Raw genomic sequence first — 24,944 nt, 5'->3', positions numbered from 1 at the left:
AGTAGAGCATTAGTAGTCATCAGCTAGAAAAGAAAAGGAGAGTCAAGAAAAATGGAATAGACTTTGTAACAGGAAAGGTGTAAAGTAATTAGGCACTCAAACAAAACAAGATAAAACATTAACTCTTACTTTCAATGGTGAGAATACAGGTGCTAGCTGCTGTGCCTCTGCTGTTGACCGCTTTACACATATATTCTCCTTCATCTTCTGGGAAAGTTTCTGGTAAGTAAAGGCAGTAAGTTTCTCCTCTTTCAATGTACTGATAGTCCTCAGAGTCCTGCAACATTTCCCCTTCAAACCACCATGTGACTTCAGGTTTTGGCTCTCCCGTAATTTTAACAGTAAATCTTACTGGCTCGCTGTCTACAACTGATACATTCTTTAAGGGTTTTTTGAACCATGGAGCTCCTGACCGAGCTTGGTTCTCTTCATCTTCATAAGTAGAACCATTTATAATACTTCCCTCTTCCTCTTCCTCCTCTTCCCTTTTCTGTGTTAAAAATAAATTGATTTAGAGAATTTCAAACACTGTTATAACATGAACAGTTTGCAATGCCTCGTAAATCTTTGGCCATATGAAAGTTAGAAAAAACTAAAATTTTAGGGAAAGGAGATGGCAACTGTCCCAACGCAAGCATACTGGATAATAACGGATTATGCATCAATACCACAATCTGGATACTGAACAAGAAAGGCATAATGGGAAAGTTGGGGAAGACGGAGCTTAATGTGGTGGGGTGCAGAGGTGGAATAATATAAGAATGTATGTTGCTTCTTATCTGAGAACTGGCCAAATGTTTAAAGGAAAACATGTCCACTTTCTCTCTAGCATTATGTATGTATTAGAGGTGTTAAACTATTAAAAAAAAAAATTGCCGTTAGTCATAGTTTTAATTGCACTGTTAAATAATAATAGAATACCAATTTAAATTATAAATATTTTTGGATGTTTTTCTACGTTATATTGATTTCAATTACAACACAATACAAAGTAGACAGTGCTCACTTTATATTTATTACAAATACTTGGACTGTAAAAAAAAAAAAAAAATCAAGTTAAAGCATGAAGAGGCATGAAAGTTTAGCACAGTGGTTCTCAGACTTTTGTACTGATGACCCCTTTCACACAGCAAGCCTCTTGAGTGTGACCCCCTCTTATACATTAAAAACACTTTTTTTATATATTTAACACCATTATAAATGCTGGAGGCAAAGCGGGGTTTGGGGTGGAGGCTGACAGCTTGCGACCCCCCCATGTAATAACCTTGTGACCCCCTGAGGGGTTCTGACCCCCAGTTTGAGAACCCCTGGTTTAGCATTTCTGGCACAAATACCTTGCAGCGCTGGCTACAACAGTGCCATACCGAATGCCTGTTCTCACTTTCAAGTGACGTAAATAAGTAGTGGGCAACATTATCTCCCGTAAATGTAAACAAACTTGTTTGTCTTAGCGATTGGCTGAACAAGTAGGACTGAGTGCAGCTATGTATTAAAAAAATTCTATATTTGTAAGTTGCACTTCCATGATAGAGATTGCACTACAGTACTTGTATGAGGTTAATTGAAGTTAATTTGTTTTGAGTTAACTGCGATTAATTCCTTCAAACAGGAATTATCAGTAAATTCCAAAAGCAATTTTACTGGATATTTCATTTCAACTGTTTTTTGCAGTATCAAGACTATTGTGATTCTAGTAATGTTGCTACTAACTGGAAACAAACCAGCTCTTAAAACATGCATTTCATTAATATTAAATTAATAGAAAATTCTTGGCTCTTGAACATTTCTGGAGAGGGCATTTTTAATCCTCCATACCTTCTGTAGTGCAGCATCAATTTCCTTCTGTTCAAACTGCATACGTAGTAATTTTTGTTCCTCAATTCTTCTTTGTTCCTCTTCTTCCCTTGCCTTTGCCATTTGCTCAAATCTAGCCTTCATGTTTACTTTATGAGTAAATGGAGCCTCAGATTTCTTGGCAGGCTTCACATCTACTTCATCATCCTTTTCAGTTTAAAGAATAACAAATTCAGTAAAGTAATAAAGTTTAGCACTTTACTTTTAATCATAATACTGACAGAAGACTGTACCAATAAACAGTAAAAAGGCTAGCTTAGTTGAAGGGTTCACATTATGCTTGTTTCTGGGGGCAGCATGACCCAGCCAGAATGCTGTAGCAGTTAAAACCCCATAAGCACAACAGCATCTGAAGCCTGGTCTAGACTGGGATTTAGGGGTGAGATATTCACTAGGTAGCTTTACCATTATGAACCTTTATTTGAAGCAATAATGCTTTAAAACATGCTAAATTAATTAAAAACCCAGGCTCCCTACTATAAACACACTTAAATGCTAGGTTGTCTTCACTGCAGAAAAATAAAAAAAAGTCTTTACGGTGCGATACCTATCCTGAGTTAATTATTTTAATGGAAACTTCTAGTGGAGATAGGGCACTAGTTGTTACCTGTATACAATCCTACAAACACCTGGGATTTACCTCAACTAGCAATGTCAAACAACAAACTACCTCTGCCTTTATCTCCACAGGATTTCACCTTGAGAACTATTTCTAGATAGTAGCTGAGTGGGTCGGTATTCCTACAAATATCAGTTTCAAGATACCTTGTACAGCACCTAGCACAAAGTTATATGGGGCACTATGCCCCATATAAATAATATTTAATCATTACACTAGCTCTTGTGTATGTAAGTCAAATTTTCTGGAAGGGAGCCCTAGAAAGAAGATGACAAACTATGAGAAGAACATAGTGGCGCTCCCCCCCCCCCCCCCCCCAAAAAAAAAAGCTTTGCATAAATGAGCTAAGTGATGATAACATAACCCAGTTGCTCGGCTGTTTCCCCTCAATAATTAGTGTGTGTTGTTCAGGATTGTGGTATACTAGTAAAATCCTATACATCAGCCTGCTGTCCTGGCTCTACATAGCGATCTGTGGTGCACTACAATTTCTTTGAGCTGTGTAAGAAAGTAATAGACAAAACAGAAAAACGGGTTACAACAACCCTTTAAGCACTTGTCATTTCTTGTTTGGGTAAGGGGGGGGGGGGGGGGAACAATGTACTGGGTGTGGCCCTTCCCCTTTCTGGGTGGAGCTTAACTGTGAAGCCTCTCCAAACCCTTCTTGACTATTCCCAAGCTTCCTGTGCTGCTTCTGACCATCTAACTTTTTCTATTTAAAAAATAAAAGCCCACCCTGCTTGTTTTAGAAAACTGGTGAGGATTTTCTTTTTCCTCTTAAGAGATTTGCTACAGCAGTCCCTATCCCAAAATGGGGGGGGGAAATTCTCCCTTCCGCAAGAAGCCTTTAAGGAAAAGAGAAACAAAAATAGGTTAAACTGTACTGTACCACTAACACGAAGAACACAACTGTCCCTTCACTACTAAGGTGCTATACTTCAGTGTTTCCTTTTTCTAAACCTCTCCCTTCACACTGAAAACTTGTTAGCTCGTATTTTTTTAACCTGTAGCCTTCCCAGAAGTCATTTTGAACACTGCCAATTCATTCCTAGCCTCCTCTCCAATATGACTTTCCCCTGATGCCACCTCTTCCCAAACAGGAAGCAGTTGGGAACTGATGAGGAAGACAGGACATGATAGTAAAGAGGATTTCCGGGGTGTGCGGGGGGAGGACTACTATAAATACGTCTGCCAGGTGTCAGCTCCTCTTAACTTTGGGGATTGTTTTTTCTTATTTACCTGGAAATTAGCTTGTTTAGCAAGGGTTAAAAAGAAAAGACAGAAGGGAAAGGAAAATAAAACGAGAAGGGATAAGGCAAAATAGAATGTGGTGAGAAGGAAAACAATCTAGAATAATTTCTTGAGATTTATTTAAAAAGACATTTTAATTTTAACAGTATCAAACTAGAATATGGACTGTCCAAAGCCACAGTCTGCTGAGGTGTTTTTATGCCACAACTTTGCAGCACTTCCAGAACTGCACAGCTTGGGGCCTAGTTCCAGTACCCATTATGTTAAATGAATTGGGGTCAATTATTTAATCAAGGTAAGTATGGGGGGCATAAAGGCACTCGAAGGAATTTGGGGTGTGTGAAAAAGGCAGTACTGGAGATTGGGTTGAGGGGCTGAAGGTGAGACTCAGACCTGACTTCACTACATTCTCAAGCAACATTTCACAGTGGCTGCTAAGGGGGTGAGGGGAAGAGAAGGGACCCTCCAGAAAGCTTTGGGGCCATGCTCTTCTTTGCCCCTCCTAGCTCCTTACTGCTCCTCAGAGGGGATGGGAATGTATATCAGGGAGAGAGCTCAGGTGCCAAAGTTTGTTTTTCCTAGCAGAGAAAGAGTTCAGGAAGTTGGGCCACTACCTTATTCACAGAAGGGGAAGGGAGAATAGGACGAGGAGCAGATCCTGGATTGTTGAAAGTGTCAAGCTGGAAAGAGCTAATTCCTCCTCCTCCCCCCTTGTGAAAAAGTAGCTGCCTAGCCTTCTTCCTATGACTTCCCCTCAAGGAAAAGATTGCTCCTGGGCAACAGGGCTCCCTCTCTCTGCTCCTCAAATGGGATCCTTGAGAAACCCAGGCAGGGCCCCACTCCTTGAACCCATAAGTCCCTGAGCAGGGACCTCCTCCTCCCAAGCCATAACATTAAAAACCTGATTTAATAAAAACAATAAGGAAACATCTTAAGCAGGTTTTATAGACAGAAGTGATTAAAATCTGTCACAATGTTTAAACACATGGATGTTTCACACATCAGCCATTTGCCAGACAAATGTCAGGTTTGCAGATTGAGAAGTATAAGTGGATGGTGAGAGATGGTGTGGGGCTAAGAGCAAATGCATACTAAAACCTTTGCAAATATAGAGAAAATAGGTTGGTGGGAAGATCGAGGCTGCTGGTTCCGTAAGGTTTGGCCAGGAGGGACCTCCTCAGATGCCCATAGCAGGGAGTAGGGCGGATTACTATGGAGATGGAGGGAACTCTGCTGGAAGGGCAGCAACAATTGTTGACACTGAAAATAACTTGCCTCATGAAATTTCTCTGTTTCCCTCTCTTTTATTTCCTGGTCCACTGCTCTTCTTCTAGCTCGCTCCTCTTCAATTTTTTTCTGTATTTCTTCGTCAGACAATTTTCCAATTTTTTCAAACTTGCTTTTTAAGTTCTTTGCCTGAATAGAACCACTTCTTTTTAACTTTATTAGTTCTTCATATTCCCTGCTTAATTCAAAGGTTTCAGCCTCTTCCTCCTCCTGTTAAGAGATTACAACATAACAAAACCAGTATAAGTGTGCCTGATTTTGAAAACTGTTTTTGTGCAAAAAATGCCAAGTGTAACTAGCTACATTTCCCTAAATCTAATGAAACCAAGGTATCAGAAGATGGTGGTAGATCTAGTTCCCCAGTGCAGGGACCTTCATTTTTCATTTCTTTTAAAGTGCCAGGCATACAAGACCGGTACACATTTAAAAAAAAAAGAAAAAGAAAAATACTCCAATTATATTTGCTTCTAAACCAATTTTATTAGTTTGAAAAGGCTCTTGCCTCTTCATGCAGTCCCCTCAAGTTACTGTTCTGTGAAGTCAGTCCATGGGAAGGGTGCTTTATTGATATAGCATTGCATAAGCACTAGATAGTCCTGGAGGCAGAGTCTTCTGTCACAAAACAGCAGTGGCACTGCAAGATGCTTCATACTACTCTGCTAGTGTACTTCACTCTTCTAAGAGCGAAAGCATAATTCAGTCTCCATGTCTTGTGTTTCTGGTGAGACTGGCATCTAGTATTTTTTTTGGAATAGACCCTTGCCCACTGGGAATGACACACCACCAACTTATTTCACACAGGTCAATGAACTGTCACCATGGGTAACAACTAGAGCTGTCAAGTGATTAAAAAAATTAATCATGATTAATTGCACTGTTAATAGAATACTATTTATTTAAATAATTTGGATGTTTTCTACATTTTCAAATATATTTCAATTACAACAAAGCATACAAAGTGTACAGTGCTCACTTTATATTTTTGATTACAAGTATTTGCACTGTAAAAAACAAAAGAAATAGTATTTTTCAATTCAGCTAATACAAGTACTGAAGTGCAATCTCTTGATCATGGAAGTTGAACTTACAAATGTAGAATTATGTACAAAAAAAGGCATTCAGAAATAAAACAATGTAAAATTTTAGAGACTACAAGTCCACTCGATCCTACTTCTTGTTCAGCCAATCGCTCAGACAAACAAATTTGTTTACATTTGCAGGAGATAATGCTGCCCGCTTCTTGTTTACAATGTCACCTGAAAGTGAGAATAGGGGTTCTCATGGCAGTGTTATAGCCAGCGTCACAAGATATTTAGGTGCCAGATGCGCTAAAGATTCATACGTCCATGCTTCAACCACCGTTCCAGGGGACTTGCGTCCATGCTGATGACAGGTTCTGTTCGACAATAATCCAAAGCTGTACTGAGCGATGCATGTTCATTTTCATCATCTGAGTCAGATGTCACCAGCAGAAGGCTGATTTTCTTTTTTGGTGGTTTGGATTCTGTAGTTTCCGCATCGGAATCTTGCTCTTTTAAGACTTCTGAAAGCATACTCCACACCTCGTCCCTCTCGGGTTTTGGAAGGTACTTCAGAGTCTTAAACTTTGGGTTGAGTGCGGCAGCTATCTTTAGAAATCTCACATTGGTACCTTCTTTGTGTTTTATCAAATCTGCAGTGAAATCGTTCTTAAAATGAACATATGCTGGGTCATCATCAGAGACTTCTATAACATGAAATATATGGTAGAATGTGGGTAAAACAAGAGCAGGGGACATACAATTCTCCCCCAAAGAGTTCAGTCACAAATGTAATTAACTCACTGTATTTTTTAATGAACATCATCAGCATGAAAGCATGTCCTCTGGAATAGTGGCTGAAGCATGAAGGGGCATACGAATATTTAGCATATCTGGCACGTAAATACCTTGCAATGCCAGCTACAACAGTGCCATGCAAATGCCTGATCTCACTTTCAGGTGACATTGTAGGACTTTTCAGGTGACAAGAAGTAGGACTAAGTGGACTTGTAGGCTCTGAAGTTTTACATTGTTTTGTTTTTGAGTGCAGTTATGTAACAAAAAAAAAATCTACATTTGTAAGTTGCATTTTCACGACAGAGACTGCACTACAGTACTTGTATGAGGTGAATTGAAAATACTATTTCTTTTATAATTTTTACAGTGTAAATATTTAAAAATATACACTTTGATTTCAATTACAATACAGAATACAATATATATGAAAACGTAGAAAAACATCCAAAATGTTTAATAAATTTCAATTGGTATTCTATTGTTTAACAGTGCAATTAAAACTGCGATTAATCATGATGAATTTTTTAAATCGTGATTAACTCAAAAAAAGTAATCGCGTGAGTTAAATGTGATTAAATGACAGTCCTAGTAACAACTTTTAGTAATTAGTGGCCTTGTAACTGGTGACCACCTAGACAGAGTAAGACTCCTATGTATCATGCTGCCCAATACCCTATGCTATTCTTCCCCAACAGTCTAATTTATTCTTAGCAGGATCAATGCTGACCGAATGCAATATGCCATAACAAAACCTACTCTCCAAAAATAAAAAAGCTGCTTTTGAAAAAGAACAAATTTAAGTAATGCTTTAACTATTTCTTAGAAAATCATGATAGCACAGTGCAGGTAAGTTGCACTATATGTATTAAACTGCATACAACTTAATAGTAAAAGGCAAACTGTGGATATTCTTACTGCTTTAAAAATGTTGGAAGGATATTTTAAATAGAAAAAAACCCATAAGCAACAACATAACAATTTTGGACTGGAACTAAATCATTGCCCTCACTTTACGTTTTTTCTAGTTACCTCTTCTCTCTCATTTCTGTGTTGATAGTACACTCTAATTAGTTTAAGATGTAATCCCGAACATGTTTGGAAATCTCAAATCCTAAAGCCCTTATTACTCACCTTTGATCCTCCAGGCATGAGCTGCATATTCCTTGTTTGCTAACTTTGGAAGGTTTTGACAGTATTTCCAACTCCAATTATTGCTCTCCCCAAGCATTCAAAAATAATTTGATTAATTTTATCATTGAGATTTTAAAAAATAATTTGTGGGTTATTTTAATTTACCTTCTAGTTTCTTAGCATTTGCAATTTATTCTCTAAGCACAAGGCCTAGAAACTTTTTAAATTAAAACAGATTTTTTATGTAATCGCATCACTCAAGGATCTGGAGCTTTAAGAAAAAACACCAAATAGGGCAAAATTCATAAGGGCAAAATCGTAAGATGAACACTAGAAAGAGGAAATAATTATCTTTTTGTACATTAGCTATAGGAGGATTATAGATATGATTCTCCAAGTATTGCTGTAAGAAGTTACAAAACAGCTTTTCAGCAGAGGATATAGCGAAACCTGCAGAAGCTACTGTGAAAGTAGACAGCTTTACAAGTCTAAAGGTGCTGGAGTTCTCAGTTGGGGAGGGCAAAGTGTATTAATCTGTATTCAAAGCAATTAAAAAGGGAATAAAAGTTTTCAAATGGAAAACAATTTTTTTTTAAGTGTTAGATTTGTTTTCCTTTTTCCATTCCCTTCTTTCTAGGCAACACTTATATAAAAAAAAAAAAAAAAAGTACCAACGATACCTAAAATCTTCAAATTTTAGAATTTTAAGCAATGATCCATTCATTATTTGCTATCAGGGAGGTAACCCTGTATGACATTTCATTCAATTATTTTTGAGAATACAAACCTCTCCCATTTCTTGTCTGAGCTGCTCAAATTCTTGCTTCTCCATTTCCAACTTTTGCCTGCGCTCTTCTTCTGTGCGTCTCTTTTCTTCTTCCATTTTTTGTCTCAGTAACTCCTCAAAATTAATTTCCAGTTTACCTGGTGTAAGAGATTCTTGAGAAACTGTTTTAAACATCTCTGGGGTCTCATCATCCAGTACCTATTGAAAATAATTATCTGTTGCCACTTTTGATACAATTTGTGTACTTGTGCTACATTTAGAATACAAAATTTGAGGATGTGATAATTGGACCTTTTGCTACCTCTAATTCACATTGAAATAAGATGACACATGCTTTAATGTCGAAGACTAGACAACATTTGATTCATTTGCGTTTTGCATTAGTGTGCTATCTTTCCCACTTACTTTTAATCAATTTAACACACAAGTAAAATTTTGAGCTTATTGAAGCAAAACAAGTGTATACTAAGCTTTAAAATAAAGCTTTTTTTCACTAAAATAATGCTTCAGTAATATGGGGTGTAGGAGAGATTCCATCTGAGCAAAGGAGTGGGGTCCAGGAAAGCTTCAGTTCTAACTGATCAGGCAAATTGCTTAACATCTAATTCGTTTTCCCAGTTGTTAAAATAGAGTGAATAAATCCTACATAATTATCCCAGTACTGTGAAGATCATGGAAAGTTACAATCTTAGATAAACAATGCTATACAAACCATATTTATTCTCCATGTCTAAGCAAATTTTGTGTATTTGTATTCAGTTTTCTTTAATCTATGTTAACATACTGGCATGTACACAAACAACATACAAAGAATGTTCTTAAACAACGGTTTGTGGGGTTTTTTGCATGTAAACTGAATTACACTTTTACTTTAAATCCAGTGCTTTCCACATTTTCAGAACACTTCTATGTACAGCCAGAAGTTGGGAAGGGTGACAGGGACTGGATCACTTGATGATTACCTGTTCTGTTCATTCCCTCTGGGGCACCTGGCATTGGCTACTGTCGGAAGACCAGATACTGGGCTAGATGGACCTTTGGTCTGACCCAGTATGGCAGTTTCTGTGTTATGTTCTTAAATATTCCCTCTGATACTCTAATCTTTCAGGCATGCAGCAAAGTTTTTTTAAGGAGGGAGTGAGAGGAGGTGGACAGAGTTTTATGGGCAGTCCTTTGCTTATTTTTTGTGTTTAATTTGAGATAGGCACCTATTCTGTGATCTGAGTAACTAAAGTTTACACTTCAGAAATCTGAAAGAATAATAAAACATTTAATTCAGTTTCATAAGCGGTTTTGAGGTGTGACACAATTTAGACAATTTTATAAAGATGGTCATACACTATGGTAGGGTGTCCCATGTAACCTTGAACAGTGCAGGTGGTCTTTTATAATTCACCTCTTCATCCTCTATTTTCTTTTCTCCCTTCCCCTCTTGCTCCTTTCCTCACCCCTTCCAAATTTCTTAGTGACATGCATAGGGGAAAAAAATTACCTTAAAGCTTTTTTATATGTTAGGATGGCATGAAAGGTTAAGGTTTCTGTCCAAAAAGAAAATTTGCTTGATATTTTGACACTAGAGATTAAAATTGTGTCTATCTTGGAAGACTTGTGATTAGAGAATTAGTGGGATTAGAGCTGACATCGAAAGAGACAAAGCTGAACACTTGTGTGGCTTTTAACACTACTTGCTTCCAAAGCCTAATGGACACCAGTGTAAGGTTGTGTGACTTTGTTAAAGATTCCAATATCTTTCTTTCCTTAAGGTATGTAAGCTCACAAATAATGTCTTAGACCCAGCTCCACCAAAATCAAAAGTTTAAAAGCAAGCAGAAACATAAATCTTTGTTTTATAAAACGAACCTTTCAGCCTCATCATAAACTAAAAAATGGATCCGTGCATTTTTTGCTTATTTTGTTAGGTCATCTTTCTAACCATGCCTGTTTTCATATGGTTCTCATCACTGTAGAATCTGGTACTTTTAACTGTTGCAGGAATCATACCTGTTTTCTCTTGTTGCAATACTTTGTCCCTACTTCCTCATTTTACCCCCGGCCCTTTCAGGACTTTTCTTGCCCCTCCCCTATCTGCTATTGCTGGCTGTTAAAGACATCCTTTGATACTGCCCTATGAGCAGCTCAGCGGCTCCTCCCACTCCCAGCTCTTCAATTCTCTTGCATAGGGCAAGCTTATGTCAGTTGAGATGAATTGCCTGAGCACAAGGTGGAGGCAAAGACCAAGCCATAAACATACAATCTCAAAAAGTATGTATCAGTTCACTTAATAACGAATATGAAACATTACTGTATGGCACATCTACAGGTTGAAAGAAGGTAACCACATCTAAACCAGAGAAGAAATGTGGGAGCCTTTTGCTGGCAACGCATTAGTTCATAGCTTCCCCAAGTCTTTCTGAAGTTGTGAAGAGAAGTGAACAGAAGCTGCAAGGATGAGAAATCAATCAATGGACTGTGCATGTGTAGAAGTGAGAAGCGTGCGAACTGCAGCTCTGAAGAAGCACCCTGAGTGCCAATTTAATGGAGACGCATAGACCCATGAGAAGACAATGGGCCAACTGTATCCCTGGTAAAAGCCACATGAAAAGTGGAATTGCACTAGGTATGACTTTACCCCAATGTGTTTAGCTTACCAGCTGTCCTGTTTGTATGGCTACATGAGACCATGCCATCCTTGCCTCTTCTGTAAATACAGAACTGGGGAATATTTATATTCTGTAATCTCCATACTATGCAGTATGGTGGAGGTAAGTTTCACTGGGCCTGTAATGTGACTGATATGTGAGGGAGAACGTGTTTTGATACCTCTGTATAGAGCATCCCTCTACTAGTCTAATTTAATTGAAATAAAATGATAGTGATCCAAGATGAATGTTCCAGGCTGAAGGTGACTAACTTGATGGTGACAAAAGCTTTAAAATAACGCCCCCCCCCTTTTTTTTTTACACTAAAATAATGCTTCAATAATATGAGGTGAAGGAGAAATTCCATCTGAGCAAAGGAATGGGAGCCAGCTGTTAGGGAAGAATGTGGAACAAGATCTGCAGGAGAACGTATGAAACATATTAGGAAAAGACAGATTAACCTATCAAGACCTAAATTTTAGTTTCTGTTTCTCCTAAAGAGTTGATGACTACGCAAATATTTAAAACACTAATAAGGAGTCAATTTCCCGCCTGCACTGCTGCTTTAGGTTTTTTAATGTCATCTCCTCTTCCTGGGGAATCTTGGAATCTTGAATTCAGGCCAGGAAGATGAGAGGAAAAAACTTTCAAACTCTCTGGTAAGATAATTTTTAGGAACTTTGACTTTATGTATTCTGTTAATTTAGGATCCTAAACATCTTAAATGTCTTTGCTTATTGCTATGCAGACATGTCATCTATGTTATATCTTATGGAATTAACTTAATTTACTAAAGGTGAGGAGGTTTTGTTATTTTGTAATTGTTCATACTCATAATGAAAAAAACCCCTTAAGGTACATCTAGTTTCCAAGGTAATTTTAAACTATCAGAAAAATATTTGGGGGAGAGGGGCTGAGAGAGAGGGAGATAGCAATTTTCAGATCCTTCCTCCTACTGCCAAACATGTAGTATTGATATTACTGTAATAGTGACACCTGCTTGCCCCATGGGAAGGAAGTTTTGATGACCTCATTGCTATTGCTGGAGCTAGTAAAAGAGCAGGAAGTGTAGGTGGACACCATGTTTTCTTTGCAAAAGCAACACACTCTGTTCTAGCTTCTATTACAATAGAGAAGAAATTTTACAAAGCAGTGGCTGCAACCGCCCTTTTCACCACCTCCTGACTTTTCTTAAAAATCATGACAGCATTTTGTAGCCCTATTCATAGTTCATCTATTGTATCTGCTGGTTTAACTTCTCATTTTTGTCCCTTCCTAGAGCTGTGGACAGATTACAGGCCCTGTCTACACTACTGCTGAAGCAGTAGTACCACATACAGTTTCTAAACTAGGATTTTCCTAACATTTCCTCTAGTTGTCTTATGATGATGTAGGGCCCTGGTCTATCACACAGTTTTCATCCCTGTTTATGCTAGGAGAAGTGTTAATACTACAATTGCTAACAAAACATCGTTCTTGCCAAAGCTGTTAATGCTAATGGGCATGGCCTAATTCACTGAGATGTTGCTTTGAATTTTGAATGAAACAATTTGCATTGTTTGTGTCCAACAAGTGTTTCTCATTAAGCCTGTATTTGAGAACATGAAATTCCCATGCTGGACCAGACCAGTGTTACATCTCTTCCAGTATCTTGTTCCCCACAATGGCCCAACAGCAACTGCTTCAGAAGAAGGTGTAAGATGCTCCACATGAAGCATATTATAGAATATGCTGCTCACACAGAACTTTGTTCCCAATCTCAGTCAGAGGTTGCTTATGCCAAGAAGTACGAAAGCTTATATCCCTTCTGAAGCTCTGGGTTACAATTTTTGTAATCTTTTACAATAACTCTGGATATTTTTATCTGCATAAAAGTCCAATATTGTCTAGTTTAAAAAAAAACAAAACACAATTTTGCAGTGACTTAATTGGAACTAAGCCCCCTGTACTGCCCTCCACAGAGGGGCAGCATGAAGAAAATTTCCTGGGTAAAAACTAAATACACTTGACATTTGAGTGTCATTCTACATTAGAGTAATTTCTTTAAAAAAAATATATATATATATCATGGGGATCTATGATTGCTCAATATTATCCAGATCAAGTTGGCTCATTTTTCTCCCCCCTTTTTAAATTAGACTAACTTGCAGCATCATAATCTCAACCTGCTTTGTTAATTTTGTTTTTTGTTTTGTTTCCTGGCTTGTGAATCATCATACTAAAAAGATTATGCAAGCCAAGTTCTGTCCCGAGTTGTTCATTGAGGTGCCATAGATATAAATGAGGGCAGAACTTGGTTAATTTTCCTAGTTAAAGAGAGACATTGATGGATTTCAAGGGAGCATATTTGTTTTCAGCCAGTTGGATCATGACTGGTGTGTGGTCTTGAAGATGGCAGTATGTAGGAGAGAAATTCCCCAGGAAAAGAAATAATTTTTCATTATGTTGATTCTTTGGTTTTCTTTTAAGTTTTCAAATACAGTGTAATACTGGTTACAAGCAGTAACTTTTGATGTAATTTTAAATGATTAGGAATGTTTCCTAGGGCAAGCTACTAACTTGAATTTAACTACCTGGTACATTCAGTGGCGGATTAATAATTTTGCCGCCCCTAGGCCGGGAAATAATTGCCTCCCTGGCCCCGCCCCAACTCTGCCCTTTTCCCGCCCCCATTCCAACCCCCTCCCCAAAGTCCCCGCCCCAACTCTGCCCCCTCCCTTCCCCTATTGGATCCCTTCCCCAAATCCCCGCCCCCGGCCCCGCCTCTTCCCCCAGCGCGCGGCGTTCCCCCTCCTTCCCCCTCCCTCCCTGCCCCGCGAAACAGCTGTTTCGCGGCGCAAGCGCTGGGAGGGGAGAGAAACAGGACACGGCGGCGTGCTTGCAGAGGAGACGGAGGTGAGCTGGAGCAGGGGGGCGGGGCACGGAGGGGAGCTTCCGCCCCTGCAAATTTGTCGGCCTAGGCAATAATACGGCGCTGGGTCCATTCTCTGATAACTTCTTGGGTTAATGAAGCAGCTGAAATGTATGCTACTGAATAGGCAGATATGATCTAATGCCATATCCAGAAGTGCACCCTACTGGCAGAATTCAGATCTGAAAAATCTCTTAAATGCTAAGCAGAATATCTTACCATACTCTTCCTTGCTTCAGCAAATGCCCTTTTCTCCTCTTCTATGCGTCTTCTGGCTTCTTCTTCTGCTTTCCTCTTTTCTTCCTCTCTCCTCTGTCTTTCCAACTCCTCAAAGCTGAGTTTGAGTTTACCAGGACGGAATTCTTTAATAGAATTTTCATTTTCATTATCTTCTTCCTCTTCGTTTGCCTTTTTAAAAAAAAAAATTAAAAATGTTTTTACTCTTTTTGGGCCAGTGGGAAGAAAGAAAAGCTCCCTCTAGGAAATGTAAAAACTGCAGTCTATCTCAACGCCCACACACCGAATACTTTAAAGTTTTAGATACTTAGGCACCATCTGGATAACTTTTCGAATTCTCTCTGAGGAGTAGTTTAACGCTACACTCTTATAAATCAAGAACAATATTACACAAGCAGGGGGTGAACTAAATAGCCAAAGTCATCTTTGATGTATACTCTTAAGGGCTGGATCATTTTGACACACCTAAGCAGGCCTCAAAGGGGGTAACAATCCTGAAAATCTGAGTAATAAAACATATCTCTGAATCTTGAATTATGCTGTTAGGTTCCTTTCCAGATATGTGAAATTAATAGACCTTTCATTTGTAGTAGAAAATTTATGTAAATGCATTGGACTGTAGTCTCTTTATTTGCATGTGAAGTGCTTTCCCTCAGTCCTGATTTGTTACAAAATAATATAGTAGCGGACTGTGAATTTTTATAAATAAACTACTACAATATATTAGCATTTTATTTTTGACCCAAATTGACAATGGTGCTTCTGTTCCTCCTTCAGAAAATGAAACATCACTGACGAATGGAAATGAGGTGCTTCGATATCTTCACTGTTGCTCTTCTCCATTAGACACAGTCTGCAAGGAGAAGGCTGGGATTTGCAAACTCCAACTAAGAATGAAAGCAAGCAACTAAGAATGAATATTCCTTCAACTGCTGTATGTCTACGGCGAGAATGAATCCATGAGCTATGATGGCATCGCTGTTCGAGTTTGCTGTAGATTCTAAGCATCGTGGCATTGAGCTGTTGCTCACAGAGTTGAGAAAATTATAGGATACCAGCTTTTCAGAATGATTAAATTACTGAATATCTATGGAAAGGGGGAAAATGGAAGGAAATAATTGAATTATTCCCTTTAGAAAACTCTGCAAAGGTACAACCAACAAAGGCAAGTGATTGGGAGGAAAATGGTAATTTATAACCAACTAAAGTTGGGTGTGTAGAAAGGGAAACACAATAAGAGCTTTTAAAAAAAAAAATTTGCAAATGTCACTTTTATACTAAAACTATGTATTTCAGAATGTGGGTGAAGGGGTGGAAAAAAGTATTGTTTAGGATGAGCACTGTGGCTTTCTAAACGAAGAATACAGTATAGAGAGCTGTGGTGTTCAGGGTTGTTAGTAAGAGGAAAGGCTAAGCACCTGGAAAACAGAGCTGGACCTAAGCTACAGAATTTGGATTCAAGATCAGATATGGATTTTGACCCCATGCTCACGCTCACAAGTTCGGACTCGTTCTGATGCTGGGCTCCCACAATTTGGTTTTGGAAACTTTCAGGGTTTCAATTTTCTGAGCGTCTGTGTTTCCACAATTTTGTGCTGAATTAGGATCTTTAAAAAATGTTACTATAAAAACACCACATCAAGTGCAAGATGGTTACAATCTGCCCAGGAATAGTCTAGTAGAATCAAACTGTTTTTAGTTATCAAGTGTGTGGTTTATTAAATTCCTAGAAATAAAATCTTGCGTGGTGCACTGAAATAACCCCATTCACAAGTGCAAATACTGGTGCGTACCTTCTATGTGGGAGAACAATGGCATAAATAGTCATCTGAGTGCACAGAAGTAAAATCTATGTTTAAATATAGAATTTTCTAAAGGTGGTCTCATTTTGTTGTAAATTATTAAGAAAATGTAGCTAAACTATCCAATGTACCTGATGCGAATACTCTAATTAAACAATTGTTATTGCTATAGACCAGAGTACCTAATTTATACAGAGGTCTACTGAATCTTAGATAAACCTAGCTTACAAAAATCTTTAGGGCAAAGGCTACATTATGGAGATGTATCGGGCGGGAGTTGAGGGGAGAGAGAACAGGGGTTTTTTTTCCTATTCCTGACAATATATTAGGCTAAATCTCTCCAAGGCTTAATCTAGAGTGTAGTATTTAAACCCCCTATAAAGAAAAGGAGTGATCCAAACTTCCCCTCCTCCTCTCTCTCCTACTCCAGAGAGAAATCCTCAGTGATGAATATAAACATGGTAGATAAACAAAAGAGATGAATAAGAAATAGCTCCAGACAGTTGCCATGGAATGCTTTCATGTGTGAAAATACTGGTTATTTCAATGCTCAAAGTATCACTGAAGTTAGACATAACATAGAGTTTGTTAAATAATGTTTAGCCATGTGACTGAAAACCACTAGAAGGATGCTGATACCCATGAATGTGGTAAATTCATCTGGAGTAGTTTAAGTTCAATCAATATTTAATTAATTGAAAACTAAGAACTGGAGTCAATTTAAGAACAGACTAAAATCTGTTCATACTTTTATACAATTGCTTCAGTAAAAGATTAAAACATACTGACACATGGAACTGGAGTATCCTATGATGCAGCTACATTTTGTAAGAATGAATATGACTGATGGCATGCTTTTAAGAAAAGGAAGCTTCACTCATACCAGTTGCTCGTTTAAATGACTATGCCAAGACTTAAATGAATCACTATCTAGAACAGTGATTTTCAAAGTTCGGGTCGCGACCCAGTACTGGGTCACAGAATGCAAGGCACTGGGTCGCTTTGCTTAGCACCCAGGAACCCTGGCAGCTGGCCAGTAAAAACTAGTAGTCCCTACCTGTTCTGACACCGCACTGCGCCCCAGAAGTGGCCAGCAGGTCCGACTTGTAGGCAGGGGGCCCTGGAGGTTCTGTGCGCTGCCCTTGCACCGAGCACTGGCTCTGTACTCCCATTGGCCAGTTCCCAGCCAATGGGAGCTGGTGGGGGGTGCCTGTGGGCGAGAGTCACACAGAGCTGCTTGTGTGCCTCCACCTAGGAGCCGGACCTTCTGGATGCTTCCGGGGCACAACACAGTTCGCAGTGCCAGGATAAGCGGGAAGCCTGCCTCTGCACCCCGGCTGCGCCGCTGACCAGGAGCCACAGGATGTAAGCCCGCACCCCTGCACCAGCCCTGAGCCCCCTCCCACACCCTGAATCCCTCATTCCTGGCCCCACTCCACAGCCCTCATCCCCGCATCCCAACCCTCTGCCCCAGCCCTGAGCCCCCCCCACACCCCATCCGTTTGGTCACGGGCATCAACAACTTTCTTCAACCGGGTCGCCAGAAAAAAAGTTTGAAAACTACTGATTTAGAACAGTATCTAGGGCAGAAAGTATTTTTGAAACTGATAATGCTGTCAGGTCTCAATCTCAACTGTTAAAAATTGAGAATCATCATGAGGTTAACAGTTGGAAACAATTCAGATGTAAAAAAAAAACAACCCTCAGATACATGAAGGAATGTAGTGTATTTTCTACACAAATAAGCATCGATAACTAGAAATGAATAATGCATCAATTTACCATTTGTTGTCTAGCTTCTTCAAAGGCACGTTTTTCCTCTTCCAAACGTTGTCTTGCCTCCTCCTCTCCTTGCCTTCTTTGATTTTCTTGTCTTTGTCTTTCCAGTTCTTCAAATGTTAATTTCAGTTTCCCAGGAGAAAGAGGTTCATTTGTTTCACTGCTTTCATCTTCATCCTAGATAACAAAAATGAAAGTTAAATACAGTTTAAATATCAAACCTGTTTCCCAAGTATTTCTCATGATTTGTTTACCATGACAAATGAAAGACACTTGGCTTCCTTGAGGGATTGTTTTTGTTCCTCATATCTTATCCTCTTTTCTTCTTCTTGCTTTCTTTTTTCTTGTTGTTCTCTCTCATTTCCTGGGTCTTCAAATTTTATTTTAATCTTTCCAGGTGTTTTGTTAGGTTTGACAGGCACTACTGTCACCAGCAGCGAATCATCACCTTCCTGTTGTTAATAATAAATTTGTTTCCATAAATATTGACTTTTTGGATAGTCTTTCCACATGCAGCTGCCACTGTTACCTGTGCTTCTCAAAACTGCCAACATAGTTCTACTGAGACCAAAAGTAGGGACCAGAGCAAAACTCATTTTCCAGTGCTACTGACAGCCATTAGTTTTCTTCTGACAACAGAAGAGCATCAAGAGAATTTTATTTTGAATTGAAATGCGACTGGTAGCAAGCGTTCATAGAACTCGTACAGTATCTTCATTGACAGTTGAACTTATCTACAGTATTCATGGCTGATTGGAAAAAAGCTGCTGAAATTTTGCAGATATAATTGTAAATGCACCTAAGTTTTAAGGTGCTATACTCCATTTGGAAACAAGCTAATAAGGAATTTGCTTCCACACTCTCTTCCTCCAGAAACTGTGGTTTAAAAAATAGCATGTGAAGTAACTGCCAGTCCCTTCAGTCTTACTTGGGCAGAAGTCTGGGATCTATTATATCTATTTGCATGTTCAATCTCCATGATATCTAGGACTGAGTCCTTAGTAATTTTTTTAAGTGACAAGTTGTGCAGCATTTCAAAATGTCTGATTAGAGCAACACTGACAACTCAAACATTTACAGACTTCTTTTGTATATAAAATCTATTGCTGTCTCAAGTGGATTTGAGCTATTGTCCAATACAAATTCATGTGCAAAAATATCTTCTATGATGTGGATTTACACAAAATATCACCGTTAAAGAGAGACTGTCTAGTAATTTAGACCCAAAATTTAGATTTTATTAAAAAAAAAAAAAAAATTCAGTAGAAGTGTGATTACACTTTGTTTTGACAACTTAGTGAAAAATGGGTTTTTGGTGTATAGCTTTTTTAAAAATTAAACATCCGCTTACAATGCTGGAACCTCATAGACAACAACATTGTGCTAGCATATTGAAACCAGTGTGTTAAACTGACCAAACAAACCAGTTTAGCTACACTTTCCAAGCTGAAGTGCAATACGTAAATCAAAACATTGTTAAAGTGATTATAAACATTCTCTCTTTTAAACGAATCTAAAAATCTTGACTGTACTGTAACATTAAAAAAAAGCTTGACACTTTCCCTGTTTAATTTCAAGATTAAAAAAGGCAAAGAGCTTTTAAGGTTGGATTTTTCAAAGCCACTAGTGCATTTAGAGGCCCATGTCCTGTGAGCATCAGAATCCTTTACATGGCTTTGAAAATGTAAGCCTGAGTTATTTTTTTTATTCTGACTTTAATGGTTGGTAAGTCATTCACCTTTAAACTTGTTTTAAAGCTAGAATAAATTGGCCTCATAGATAGATAGCCACAAAATATATTGCCAAGACATTTTCTCAGGCTTTTTTAGCCTTGTTACAGAATTTCAGTGAAAAATTAAGTGTATTGTTTATTTACCCAACCCCTATTAAAATAATAAAGCAGTGAATAAAAAATTAGGTGAATGTTTCTTTGAGAGAAAAAAAAAAAAAGTCCAATTACCTCTGATGCTGATTCAGTTCCTGTATTGTTTATGTCATCAATCTATTAAATGAGAATTTCACATAATTATGTTACTTTTGTTCTTTGCCTTAGATTTTCAAATATAAAATGGAAAATTAACTCAGTGATTGCTTGTATGTTGCATTTAAGTTTATGTATCTTCGGGGTGGGAGGGAATAGAGCAGGGGTCAGCAACCTTTCAGAAGTGGTGTGCCGAGTCTTCATTTATTCACTCTAATTTAAGGTTTTGCGTGCCAGTAATACATTTTAACGTTTTTAGAAGGTCTCTTTCTATAAATCTATAATATATTACTAAACTATTGTTGTATGTAAAGTAAATAAGGTTTTTAAAATGTTTAAGAAGTTTCATTTAAAATTAAATTAAAATGCAGAGCCTCCCAGACCGGTGGCCAGGACCTGGGCAGTGTGAATGCCACTGAATATCAGCTCGCATGCCGCCTTTGGCACGTGTGCCATAGGTTGCCTACCCCTGGAATAGAGGGATACCATTCTGAATACTTTTTGATAGCTATATGAGTTTAACCTGACATTAAATTTTAATGCCTAGGTTGTATGTCATGTTTTAACCTACAACAGTATTAATGTTGGAACAGTTCTTGAGGCTTACTAGATAAAGGCTTACTTTACTAGCTATGTAATCCTGGAAACAGAATTGAAACCCTGGGTATAGCATAATAATCTTATTTAGCGTCTTAGTGATAAACTAGTAAATACAGTGTAGATAAAGATTTGTTTCCACATGCATTCCATAATTGTGCAAGAGAAGCTAAAGAAAATCTGTCATCTAATTTCATATCAAAGTGACCTTGTCCTTCCCTTGAGACTGAGCCTAGGGAGAAAGCCCCCTTTCCTATATTCATATTCTTGACATTAGCTTCTATATATTTTTACTGTCTGAAATTAGTATAACTTCCTTCCAGAGTACAAATTTACATACTGTACTCCTACCTTTCAAAGTAAATAAACTCTAGAACAGGTACTGAAAGAGATTATGAGCTAAACTTTCAGCAGAATGCTCACAACTTAGTAATGTTACTCCCAGTAGGACACGAGCAGCTAAATCTTTGTTGGACATTTATGCTTAATAAGAGTTCTCTTTCCTCTTCTGTGTGGAGGAAAAAGATTTAGTGCTAATATTTTTGGTTAAGCAAACCATTTGTTCATGGTCCTGGACTATGACATTTAGACTCTTACTCGCACAGGTAATTGCTTCCGTGAAAGAACTACAGAATGAGGGGACACACTCCAATTCAGAGTTCAAAAAGATAAAATTAGGCTTGTAGGCATTGGCAAGAATTGAAGCTACTCATTTATATATCTAACAGAAGTGATCTGTACAGTGACAAAAGAATAAAATACTGATTGAAACATCACTTTTAAGTAGTCTTTAGTGGACAATTTGTCTACAACTGTGCTTCTTACAAACACCTATTTTCAGTAATAAACTTGAGCATAAATCAGCATCTCTTGTCTAAAATGTGTGTATGTAACAACAAATGTTTTAAAATTTACTTAGTCAACTTAACCTTGAATCACTTCCAATCATATGATACCAAAATCTGTGTTTGGTTCATTCCCCCTCCCACTTTCTGTTCATCTTTTTCATCAGTGCTTGGTTTCAGCTATAACTCAAGCTCAGTGTTCGACAACAGTGATAACCCTCCACCCACCCTAAAAACTCCTCCACCACACTCATTATCTCCCCCCTAGACTACAGTCCATTCACCTACTTTCAAGAAACTAAGACCAAATCCTCCTGCTGAACTCTTAGTCAGCATTTTTTTTGTATGATTTTTTCCTATTTGATATGTACTTAATATTCAGAACAAGATAAATATACCTCCTGGGCTTTTTTTGCCAGTTCTCGCTGAATTTTCTTTTTCTCAATCATATCTTGTTCAATTCTGCGCTTTCTTTCCTCCTCCATTCTTTTTCTTTCTTCTTCTTGTCTCTGCTTCTCCATTTCTGCAAACTTGCCTTTAACAGTTCCTATGAATGTGCAATACAAAACTCAATAATTTGATCTAATCTTCAACTGTCAAATTACATGGACTTTTAAACTCTCTCTCTTACCTGTCAGCTTTGGAACATATGCTTTTTCTATTTTAGAAGACTTTGTTTCTTCTTCTTCATCAGAAGCAAGCAGTTCTTTCATCTAGTTGATTAAAAAGAGAAACTAGAATTGAACTGTCTTTAAGCATTAGAAGACAAAATTTCAATATTATCATATAAAGGGTTCAAAAATAGTTTATCTACTAGATGTTGAGTCCACTTATTTGAATTACAATGAAAAGTTCCAAAAATATTTTTAATTCTTATGATCAAGTGAATATTAAAAAAAATAAGAAAAATATTTGCAAAGAAAATAACCTCCTGCTTTCTCCTGTTCCATTCTCTCTCTCTAACATACTGTTCTTTTCTTCTTTGCTTTTCATCTCTAGATCTCCTTTGATTTCTTTCTTCCCTTGCTTTCTGCATAGCTTCAAATTTATCCTTTACATCACCCTTGTGAAGTTTAGGCACATAGGATTTTTGGACAGGTTTAGATGAAGAAAGCAGAATCTTTGTGAAGATAAAGAAGAAGTAAAGATAAGGAAAAGAAAGTTGAAACAGATGGAGAGAAATTGTATGATAGACTGGCTTAGACAGAATGAGATTTATTAAAACAAAATGCATATGTGATCATGATTTTTGTGCCACTGGCTACTGTCTGCCAAGCATCTTAGCTATACTTTACCATTTTTTAAAGTAATGAAGGAATAAACTGAGTTTTGTTGGACTTTAGCTGTATGAATCCCACTGATTTTAATGGAGGGCTACGTAGTTAAACCCTGAATTTTGAGAATGTACTCTTATATATGAAATTTTAAAAAGATATATACATCTCTATATTGTTGCATTATACTCACACTGAAAACAGAAATATATACTTGATTCTGCCTCTAGAAGCAAGACTGGGATTTAGATTTCAGGTATGTACAAAGACATGGGTATTAGCATCACAGTGTCTAATATATCTTTGGTTTCTTATGTACCAGATGTTTTACACCATACACTTTTGAATCTTTACACATGGTGGCATTTTAAAAGAAAAAAAATATAATTCTTCCATTTAAAAACTTAAACACATCATCAAAAACTAATTCCTTATATATTGGGGTTGACCCAGCAATCCAGTGGCTACACATGACAGCTGAGGAGCCAAGCTCCCTGGGCCAACAGAGATCTATTGTATATATGGCTGAAGAATTTTTCATGGGTGTTTCTATGCTAACACTTTCCTCATCTGTATGCTTCTGCTGGCTCCAGTTAGTACATTATACCCACATCTTACAAGTATTTGAGTGTTCTGTCTCCTTTTACACTTTAGTGCCAACAGAGTATGGTTGAATCAGCTGAAAAACTGACTGAAAACATTGTTTCATATTTTATATGCTTCCTATTTGAGTACATCACACACTGTTAGTTATACTTGTTTTAACTCCCATCACTAAGTTATCTAGCTAAGATGCTAAAACAGATCTTTTGAGTAACTTAATCCCAACATTTTCTAAAGATATTAAAATATTTTAATCTTCATCTTGAATCATGAATGGTGTAGGAAAGTGAATAAGGAAGTGTTATATACTCCTTCACATAACACATGAACCAAGGATCATCCAATTAATAGGCATCAAGTTTAAAAAAAGCATAAGGAAGTACTTCTTCACACAACGCAGCATCAACCTTTAGAACTCATTGCCATTGGATGTGAAGGCCAGAAATATAACTGGGTTCAAAAAAGAATTGGATAAATTCATGGAGGATAGGTCCATCAAGGGCTATTAGCCAAGATAGTCAGGGATGCAACCCCATGCTCCAGGTGTCCCTAAACCTCTGACTGTTAGAACCTGGGACAAGATGACAGGAGATGGATCACTCAAATCCCCCTGTTCTGTTCACTCCCTCTGAAGCATATGACAGTAGCCACCGTCGGAACACCGGATACTGGGATAGATGGAGCATTGGCCATTCTGGGTCAGACCATTCTTATGTTCTCTTCCTCTTTCCCCTTTTTTTTCTGTCCTCTGAATTTTCAACAATGTTATGTTTCCTATTTTGTGATTCTCACTTCAGACATCCACTTCCAGCCTTTCAACAAAAGCTAATATTTAATGCATTCTAGTTTTTCTATAATAGCAAGAACCCCTTTAACATATTCCAGCAAATATAATAACCTTACATTCCTTAATCAAACTGTTCTTTTCAAGGGCTTCTCTGTTGCCTTAAGATACAGGGTACATTCCCATTCTTTTCCTAGAACTTATGCTCTTACCCATTTGCTGCTTAGCAGTCAGAAATAAAGCATCAATCTTGTCTTTTGTCAGCATCACTTGTAAGTTACTACAGAACTTTGATTATTTTAAACTTGATACATACCTCAGTCTTCTGTACAATGTCATTCATGGTTTGTTGTTCTGTGATCTGGCACCTGACCCGTTTGATATCTGGGTTTCTATTTTTACCTGTAAGAAATTGCTGCAGATTTATTACCAGCTTAGGAAGACTCACTCTTTAGTTGAAATTTTTACTATCTTTGTAGAAAAAAAGTTAGTCCACATTTAAGCTTGGTGCACCACAACTTAATTTGGTCCTCCTGCGTGAAGATATATGAACATGTACTGAGCATGCAATGGTACTGAAATGCAGTGGCTAAAATTCACTATTTGAACTTCATGTGTTACGGATTCACCTACATAAATTATCATGATTTTAGCTTATATGTGATAGCCCTAACAATTATTAATACAAATAAACTGTCAATTAATCACAGTTAATTGACACAATTAACTCAAAAAAATTAATCGTG

General features: G+C 37.7%; 1 protein-coding gene across 2 annotated transcripts; it reads right to left on the bottom strand.

Moving 5' to 3' along the window:
• Window positions 1-72: 72 nt before the first annotated feature.
• Window positions 73-24,541, bottom strand: NEXN (nexilin F-actin binding protein). Of its 2 annotated transcripts, XM_065409706.1 has the most exons (12): window positions 24,515-24,541; window positions 22,466-22,657; window positions 22,169-22,250; window positions 21,936-22,084; window positions 20,075-20,116; window positions 18,369-18,566; window positions 18,118-18,291; window positions 14,516-14,704; window positions 8,747-8,944; window positions 5,000-5,221; window positions 1,816-2,001; window positions 73-490 (listed from the first exon to the last, which is right to left on the bottom strand). In XM_065409706.1, exons 1-12 carry the CDS (start codon window positions 24,539-24,541, stop codon window positions 119-121), a joined length of 2,031 nt encoding a protein of 676 aa, XP_065265778.1. In that variant the 3' UTR covers window positions 73-118. The 2 variants fall into 2 exon arrangements, with proteins under 2 accessions (XP_065265778.1, XP_065265779.1); XM_065409707.1 differs by lacking the exon at window positions 22,466-22,657.
• Window positions 24,542-24,944: the final 403 nt, after the last annotated feature.

Source organism: Emys orbicularis, chromosome 8 (assembly GCF_028017835.1).
Source record: "Emys orbicularis isolate rEmyOrb1 chromosome 8, rEmyOrb1.hap1, whole genome shotgun sequence".
In the NCBI taxonomy this organism is placed as follows: domain Eukaryota; kingdom Metazoa; phylum Chordata; order Testudines; family Emydidae; genus Emys; species Emys orbicularis.
This window is presented reverse-complemented; position numbering and strand designations above follow the sequence as displayed.

Bases quoted from the DNA above. Each gene is read 5' to 3' on its own strand.
- NEXN (XM_065409706.1), bottom strand. From the start codon at position 24,541: ATGAATGACATTGTACAGAAGACTGAG. The intron at 20,117-21,935 runs GTATATTTATCT...CTCATTTAATAG, and splicing joins TGGCAAAAAAAGCCCAGGAG to ATTGATGACATAAACAATAC. The intron at 491-1,815 runs GTATGGAGGATT...TTTTTAACACAG, and splicing joins TTGATGCTGCACTACAGAAG to AAAAGGGAAGAGGAGGAAGA.